At 36.2% G+C, this 9,005-nt stretch overlaps 1 protein-coding gene across 1 annotated transcript; it reads right to left on the reverse strand.

The window, feature by feature from the left end:
• Nucleotides 1-3,600: 3,600 nt before the first annotated feature.
• On the reverse strand, nt 3,601-6,181 carry IAA16 (indoleacetic acid-induced protein 16). Its single transcript, XM_089617843.1, has 5 exons — nt 5,680-6,181; nt 4,818-5,041; nt 4,196-4,331; nt 4,048-4,109; nt 3,601-3,957 (listed from the first exon to the last, which is right to left on the reverse strand). The coding sequence occupies exons 1-5, from the start codon at nt 5,940-5,942 to the stop codon at nt 3,920-3,922; spliced, it is 723 nt and encodes a 240-aa protein (XP_089473969.1). The 5' UTR covers nt 5,943-6,181; the 3' UTR covers nt 3,601-3,919.
• Nucleotides 6,182-9,005: the final 2,824 nt, after the last annotated feature.

The following is a 9,005-nucleotide window of genomic DNA, read 5'->3' on the forward strand; positions in this document are numbered from 1 at the left end:
ATCTGGTAACAGTTCCTATTCAGATGGCGAGGGTGAAGGTAGAAGAGGTCGAGGTTTCGGATAAGGTGAATGAGGTGGTGTTGGTGATGATCGAGGTTCCTATGGTGGTGGTGGTGATGGAGGTGGAGGTGGAGGTTTGTATAGTGGTGGTGGTGGTGGTGGTGATGGACGTGGATATTCCTATAGTGGTGGTGATGGTGATGGTGATGGACGTGGAGGCTCATATTGGCCTAGATACATACCAACGGCTGAGGAGTGTGATCGTTTTCACCTTACATTTTTTTTACTCAGGTTATGGGCGCGGCCATGAAGGAGGTATGTATGATATCATGTCATTTACATCTTGCAATGACATTGATGACTTATCCAACTTCGGAACGGTGGCACTTACTCCTCAAGACACGGAGTGCTCGTACCCATATTATCAAGGATTTTCCTCTTACTACAACAACCAGTATTGTACATCACCACCTCTCGTCATTACCCCAATCCGACCGCAACAAGGTTATCCGCATACTCTTTCTCTACTAGTATGATGACTCAATGGGAATATGATTATTATTTCCAACGTACCAAACTGCATATGCTCATTACTTGAGTTTGTATGATTATTGTATGACCATTAGCTGGGAGATACTGCCGATGTAGTCATTTTATTGGTTGTTTTTGTTGAACTTTGTTATTTGGTTTATTGTGTTGATCATTTTCATTTTGGTTTGTACTTTGTATTGAACTATTTTCATTAGGTAATGAAGATATTGTATGCTATTTCATTTTTATCATAAGTTATGTATGAATTTTATAAACATTTGTTCACTGGATACCCCACTCAGTAAGTCCGGTATTTTTCAGTAAATCACATCGGTAACAGTAAGTTCGTCGTTACGGTTTAACGTTACCCTCGCTGGATACCTCGGTAAACCAATGGTATCTCCTGGTAACCCAGCAAAATCTGAGTCCCGGTACGACATTGAAATGGTATTCGAATCCTTGGTTAAAACTAGACACTTCTATGCATTGGAATTTTCTAATCAATTTTCTTTGGGCGGCATATCAATTTAGGCAATTTCAAACTTGATTTTAGAGAACTAGTCAATGTTTTGTTTATGTTGGTAAATTAGCCATTTATCAAAATTAACGTATGAAAATGCTAATGACAATTATGTAAAATACTTCTGATTAATGAGACCACATCGCCAAATGTGATTATATTTTAAACATATTTAAAATGTTGGATAGATTGCAAATGCAATGTTTTAAACAGCCTAGTCATGATAGTTTTAATTTTCTTTTGCATGAACATAAAAAATGAAAGAACTTGAAAATGAATATGTGAAAGAAAAAATAACACTTGCACATACTAAGTTGAATGTTGGCAATCCACAAAGGAGACCTTGCAAATCCCTAATTTTATGATGATTAAGATCAAAAAGAGATGATTCTCTTTTCCGTTTCAATAGGGATCACAATCACAGAACACAGTAATTCATCTTTAGCATGCTCAATGGGATCGTACCTCTTTTTTTTTACACTTGAAATACGGTCAATCGTGAGAGATGATAAAAACAAAGGATTTTTTTGTATGAAATAGTCATTTCAAACTTAGTGTTTAGCAAAATAGCCAAGGTTTCACAAGTTGATGCAAAATAGCCACTTATAATGTAAAAGTATTAATATACCCTTAATTATTTTCAAAATATTTAATCCTGCTTTCAAAAAATATGATCCCCCCTTCGATAAACTAAAAGTAGAAAAGGAAGAAGAAGATGTCAAAAAATTTAATCCTGCTTTCAAAAAATTTAATCCATTGTACGATAAATCAGAAGAAGAAAAGGAAGAAGAATAAGATGTCAAAAAATTTAATCCTGCTTTCAAAAATTTTAATCCACTGTGCGATAAATCAGAAGATGAAAATGCAGAAAAACTCGACGACGATCTCCGACAGCGATCGAACACAAACAGCTTGCTTGTTTGGGGTGGCAACGATGGAGGAGCATCGGAGAGCACATCGGACGATGGAGTTGAGGCCGAGCGAGCGAATTAGGGCACATAGAAGGACCGAGAGGACCATCACCACGTTTGCGTCGAATGTGCTTCCGCTGCCACTCGCCGGAGAGTCACCGCTGCGAAAGTTCGCCGGGAGTAGTTGTGGAGTTGGGGAAAGAAGAGTTGACCAGAAGCTTCCTTGAGTAGTGGGAGGTGCGAGCAAGTTCAACGTCGAGAGCTTGGATATAGACGGAGTCTCTTCCATGGTTGTACGGCGGCGAATCTACAGAGGGATTACTGAGCGAAGAGAAGATAAGGGAGTGTGGGTATTTTGGGAGTTTTGTCAATTTTTTTGTTATTTTACCTCATAGTTGAAAAGTTTGGCTATTTTGCGAAACTCAAACTTTAAAATAGTTAGATAACCGCATCACCCTAAAAAAAGTACATATTTTGAAAGTGACCCAAATATCGCGATATATCACGATAACACAAAAGATTTTATAAAATGATACGATTTATACACTATTTTTTACCGAGACATAAGTTTGGGTGATTTTATCGGCGATATATATATATCGACAATATTTTAAAGCTTAGTTAAAACTTAAAACTAGACATCTATGCGTTGTAGTTGTTCTAACCAGTACTAATTGCAGGACCATAAGAGAAGGAAAGAACTTGAGAATGAGACTTTGAAAAAAAAAAAAAATATATATATATATATATATATATATATATAAATAAAATAAAAGACAGTATTTGCACATCCCAAGTTGAATGTTTGTGATCCACAAAGGAGATCTTGCAAATCCCTAGTTTTATGATGATAAAGATCAAGAAGAGGATTCTCTTTTCCATTTCCAATAGGGGTCACAATCACAATCTACCTATATCTAATGCATCATTAACTTTTAATGACTTTATAAGAGCCTTTGAACATTTAGAAGAAGGAAAAAAAAATAGAGTAAAATAATTCTCAACTAATCCCCAGTTTTATGTTGGAGATCTTGAGCATGCTAAACAACCAACCATGTCCTGCTTTTATGCAAATAAGTTACATGCATGGATGTACTATTTTATTATTTTATATTTTGTTCTGATAATGATCAATTTCTTTTTCCTGGTTCTACACTGCAAGTTGTCCTTTATTTTCATTTTTTTTTTACATAATCATTGTGAGCACTGCTACTAACTTTATAAATCGGAGACTGCAAACAAACTATCATGATTAATGCAAATCGGAGAATTTATTTAATTGTCTCGAGTTGGGATTTAGTTGGGACCGGTTATATTTAATACTGTGCATAGCTGTTACACTGAATCATTGCAAATAAGTTCTTATAATTATTATGTAAAGTAAATAACAAATTGACAATTCTCTTCCAACAATGCTAACATGGGCATGTACCATATCTGTCTCTTTGTTCGGAATCTTAGTTATTTTTCTCCCCAACCAACCAGACAAATTAAATTTGAAAAATCAAATTCACGACCATATACATGATGAAGAATCTCACCAAATATACACCACATATAAAATAATAATAATACACACCATTTGAACAATATATATATATATATATATATATATATAAATTAAAAAAAATCCCGGGAAACATGAACACCCAATTGACAACTAACACATTGACATCATTTATGTATTATTAAACAAGGCCATTCAAAAATAAGGGGAAAAAAAAAAAAAAAAAGATTACACTGACATATCGACGAGCAACATAATATGAACATCTTTTCTATAGCATTTGCACCTTAACTCTTATCTCTTAAGAAACTTCCAAAACATTTCTCTCATTTAAATTTGGACATAATAAGCTTCATCAAAATAAAAATAAAAACAATGGTACAACAAACGCATTCAAACTCAGTGCTCGCCGTTCCAAGCCGGTTTGCTTCCATTTTTTTCATCGAAAAATCAGGTTCTGTTTTTGCACTTTTCCACCGCTCTTGGCGCTGCAAAAATGAAAACAAAAATTATAATTTAAGATAAAAATCATAGTAACATTTTATCAATTAGGGTTTTAAAACATATATTTCACTAACCAAGTCCAATGGCCTCGGAACCCTTCATTATCCGCAATCGCTTGCAGGACTCAACAAACATTCTGCAAATTCAATGAAATTAAAATTAATTAATTCATAAAAAAAAAAATCAAATTAATAATCAAAGATAATTCATAAATTTACTCACTCCCAAGGAACATCACCAACAAGCATCCAATCACCGTCCTTGTCCTCGTAAGCCGGCACATACTCAGAGCCATTCAAAAGATCGATCAATTTGCTCTCGTTCATGAAATCTTTCATTCCTTGCGATCCACAACTACCTATAAACACATTTAATACTAACTTAGAAACAGCTAGTTCTTCTAGTTATAACAGCTCTATTAAACTCATATCATTTTACAAAAAATTAAATCAAAATTTAAAATATAACAGCTCTATTACGAAAATCGGGAGAGAAAATTATCTTGTGATCAATTTGTCCTACAATTTTAAAATTGTTCGAAAAATATAAAATTAGAATATCACAGTTTTAGCGCAACTCTTTTAGTAATATTTGTGTTAAAATGTTTTATGTATATCTAAACATTTTCCTAAATTCATATAAGTTAAATCAAAATTTAAAATATAACAGCTCTATCCCGAAAATCGGAATCTGTCCTAATATTTTAAAATTGTTCAGAAAAAAGACAAAAATTATCTGTCACAAAATTAGAATATTACTGCTTTTAAGTGGTTTTAAAATTTTTGTTTGATTTTGATCAAAGCTATATATGAGTTTAGTAATGTCAACATAGAACAAAGCGCACCGATAGTGAAGGAGCTGAACATTTTGCCCAAAGAGTCTGAGAGCTGAGTGTAGCTTTTGTAGAGCTTTAGGTCAACTTTGCGAAGGTACGGCGCTCCGTCCATGCTCACCTTCACAAACGCCGCCGGATCCGCCGCCGGACTCGCCGTCGCCGTCGCCGTCTTCTGCGCCGAAACTATGTTCTTCCTGAACGATCTCACCGGTGGCCATCCCACAACTTGTGCCCTAAAATAACAGTCATTTATTAATAAAAACAATTTGGACTCTGTAATGATGACGTGTACAATGACTCTTATTGGTTTTTGGAGAGGGTTATTATCGATGATGGAATTTTTTTTTTTTTACTTTTGAGTTGTTTGTTCTGTATTTCTTTGGTTGGTTGAGAAGAAAAGTATGTAAAGATTCCTTGTGTTTTGTTCTTTTCTTTTGTCTTCCCGACAACTAATCTATGGACCTATGGTACGTCCTTTATTTTATATTTTATTTTTTATTTTCTTTTTTAACAAAGTAAAAATAAAAAAAGATAAAGCCCTAATCTAGTGTGTGTGGTTATAGCCTAACATTATTTCAGATTTAGAATCCTTCACGTTAGTGAATAAGAATAAAAAAATTAAATTAATAAACGTAAAGAAACAGGCCACACAGCGCACAAAGATGAGATGATGTTATTTTTAAATAATTAATTTACTTTATTCCATGAAATAATTATGTTCCCCTCACGCATGGTGAGCCATGCACCGACCCTAATTATCAACATATATTCCGGGGGTTTATTTAAATACATAAAATAAATTATTATAATATTAAAATCTATTATCATGATAATATTAAATTGTTTTTTAGTCCAGAAATGAGAAACTCACTTGGCTGGAGGTTTGACGGAGTTAGTGGACGGAGGAGAAGCAGTAGCTCCTTTTTCACTCTTCTCGACGCCTTGATCCGACGGCCCAGAATCGTCGGACGAGAGGTTGAGTTTGAGATCGACGGTCTCGGAGAAACCGCGCTTTCCGTTATTCTTAGCTGCGTCGCAGGGAATCACAGCGCCGTCGAGATTTCCCGTTCCTTTGCCTCCGGGCAAACCGAGGCGTAACTCCGTTTCTTCGAAGTTGATCAAATCTACACCCATCTCTAAATATAATAACAATAATAGCAATAATAATTCCCTTCAAACTTTTCAACCCACTTTTTTTCTTCTCTTCTTTGTGTCTTTTCTTTTTTCTCTTTCCGCAGAGCGTTCGTGTTGTGTTGGACTTGGAACCAAAACAAAAGGACGCTAAAAAAAGTGATTTTATGAGGGTCAAGCTAGCAAGAAAAAAAAAAAATAGAAAGAGAGAGATTTTGAGAATGTGAAAGAAAGAGAAGGAAGGCGATATTTGGAACCAAACGTGCCATCTTATAAGACTTTTTCGTTTGGACTTATGGACGGTGCAGATTAGCCCACGTGGGTTACGAGCGTTGCGTCACGGATGACGTAAGATATTCAGAATGATTGTAGGCTACCAAGTGGACAAACTCTTTGCTTGCTTTTTTATTTGATTAATCTTCTTCTTTTTTTTTTGTATATATGTTTAACTATTTGGTTTCCTTCGGCTCCACCAACATCAAATTGCTCATTGAGTTGTTATGTGTAATGGATTTGTATGAGTAAAAGACTGATTAACAAACGAGAAAAGGAAAAATAATAATTCGAAGTGGCTTTGGCCTTATCTTTCGGCCAAAATAAAGTTACTCGTATCTTTTAAGATAATAACGGGGGGGCTTTGTCACGTAATTAATTTAATATTAAAATGCCCAAATTGGGAACTTCAAATCTTATCCGTCTTCATTGTTTGGAACTTCAGACCATGCTGTAATATTAATCTATACATTTGAACCAAACACTTCTATTTATGATGATATTTTTTTGAGACGAATAGACATGTCACTGGAGTTGCTTTTTAAGATTTTGATCAAGAAGCGGCAAAGTTGCATGCACTTTTTCGTTTTTTTATTCATGGACGTAATTCTACGTGGAAATTCATGAAATTTTGCCTTACATTGTTAATATTTAATTTGGACCATTTTTTCATCGTTAGTCTAACTCGTTTTCTTATTTAAGAGGCGGAATAGTTACTGACTGAACTCGTTCCTCTTGCCAATCCTGAACGTCGCTATTGTTAGAGTAACGAGTGTACAACATTGTCGCTGGAGTTGCTTGATTAGTCTCAACAGTTGGATGTCGTTAACCCTCCTTCATTAGTGACAGGATGAAAAGAAAATTAATGGTGATGATAAAAAAAAAAAAAAAAATTGGAACAATTGTTACAACAAAATCTCGTTTAAGCCGACTAGAAATTAAGTACGCCAAACACAACAAAGACTTATGCCAGATTATCGTATTATAAGAGACGAATCTAATTATAGTAGTAGTCAGTGAACATTTAAAGATTCAGAGAAAAAGAGAAAGCCTGAATAATGAATTGCATAGTAAATAAATAGAATAATCTGGGTATATATAACACTAATACAACAAAAAGTGAAATAAATGAAAAGGGAAATAATCCTAAATACAATAATAATAATAATAATAATAATGACTGATATATACATATATATACGCTAATATTCCCCCTCAAACTCACAATGCTACAGCAATAAGCATTGATAGTTTGTCAACTAAAAAGCGGAAGCGTGAAGCGGAATGAGCTTTCGTGAATAAATCGGCAATCTGAAGAGAAGAGGGAACATATGACAATGTGATTGTAACAAGTTGAAGACGATGGCGGGTGTAATGACAATCAATCTCAATATGTTTGGTTCGCTCATGAAAGACCGAGTTACGAGCAATCTGAATGGAACTCTGACTATCACAGTATAATTACGTAGGATGATGAAGAGTGACACCCAGATCAGCAAGTAACCAGCGTAACCAAACAATCTCACATGTAATCATAGCCATAGCGCGATACTCAACTTTAGTGGAAGAGCGAGAAATAACATCCTACTTCTTGCTCTTCCAAGAGATGAGTGAATCTCTAATGAAAACACAGAATCCAGTGGTGGACTTGCGATCCATAAGATCACCAGCCCAATCGGCATATGAGTAAGCGTGCAACTCTAATGAAGACGATGAGGGAAACAATAGACTCTGAAACTGAGTACCACGAAGATACCTAAGAATGCGCAGAATGGCAGCCCAATGAAATGTGGTAGGAGCAGTAACAATATGAACAGCATGCGCAATATCCGGACGAGTAACCGTGAGATAAACCAAGCTTCCAACCATCGTGCGGTATAGACTGGGATTGGGCAGAGGAGACCCGTCAGATGGAGAGTAGCGTGCATTGGTTTCAAGAGGAGTATCAACGATACTGCTGTCAGTGAGACGAGCGCACTCAAAGAGATCTGATATATACTTTGACTGAGATAGAAGGTAGTCCTTCGAAGAAAAAGCCACCTCTATACCCGGAAAGTAACGCAATGAACCCAGATCTTTCATAGCAAAGCACCGAGCCAAGTCAGGCTTCAACGATTCAATCCCATCATAATCATCGCCAGTACTAATCATGTCATCAACATACAAGGATAAGAGGATACGACCTGTAGTTGTATGCTTGACGAACAAAGCGGAATCGTTCTGACTAGGAATGAAACCAAGGGAGGTGATCACAGGGGAGAACTTCTCAAACCAAGCTCGAGGAGATAATTTGAGACCATAAAGAACTTTGCGCAGCTTGCGCACATGATCGGGCTGATGCGCGACACCAGGATGGGTGTCATGTAGACTTCCTCGTGAAGATCACCGTACAAGAAGGCATTCTTCACATCCATCTGAGATATCTGCGAACGATGTACGGAGGCCACATCGATCAGAGCGTGGATCGTCGTCATATTTGCGACTGGTGCAAAAGTCTCTTAATAATCTATACCATACTCCTGAGAATAGCCTTTAGCAACAAGACGGGTCTTGTACTGCTCCACGGACCAATCTGATTTGGTCTTGATCTCATATACCCAACGAGAACCGATGGCCTGCTTCCCTGACAACATCAGCACGAAGTCCCAAGTGTGATCTGATGTAGAGCAGTAAGTTCCTCAGCCATAGCAGTCTGCCAAAGGGGGTTAACAACAACCTCTCTATAGGACAAAGGCTCAGACAAAGAGTGAAGAGACATGAGAAAGGAAACAAAAGAGGTAGAGTATGAAGAAT

This window comes from Urtica dioica, chromosome 6 (assembly GCF_054948205.1).
Source record: "Urtica dioica subsp. dioica isolate 48M chromosome 6, U.dioica_male_clone48M_v1_H2, whole genome shotgun sequence".
NCBI classification, from domain to species: domain Eukaryota; kingdom Viridiplantae; phylum Streptophyta; class Magnoliopsida; order Rosales; family Urticaceae; genus Urtica; species Urtica dioica.

Bases quoted from the DNA above. Each gene is read 5' to 3' on its own strand.
- IAA16 (XM_089617843.1), bottom strand. From the start codon at position 5,942: ATGGGTGTAGATTTGATCAACTTCGAAGAAACGGAGTTACGCCTCGGT. The intron at 4,110-4,195 runs GTGAGTAAATTT...TTGAATTTGCAG, and splicing joins GTTGGTGATGTTCCTTGGGA to AATGTTTGTTGAGTCCTGCA. The intron at 3,958-4,047 runs GTTAGTGAAATA...TCATTTTTGCAG, and splicing joins TTCCGAGGCCATTGGACTTG to CGCCAAGAGCGGTGGAAAAG.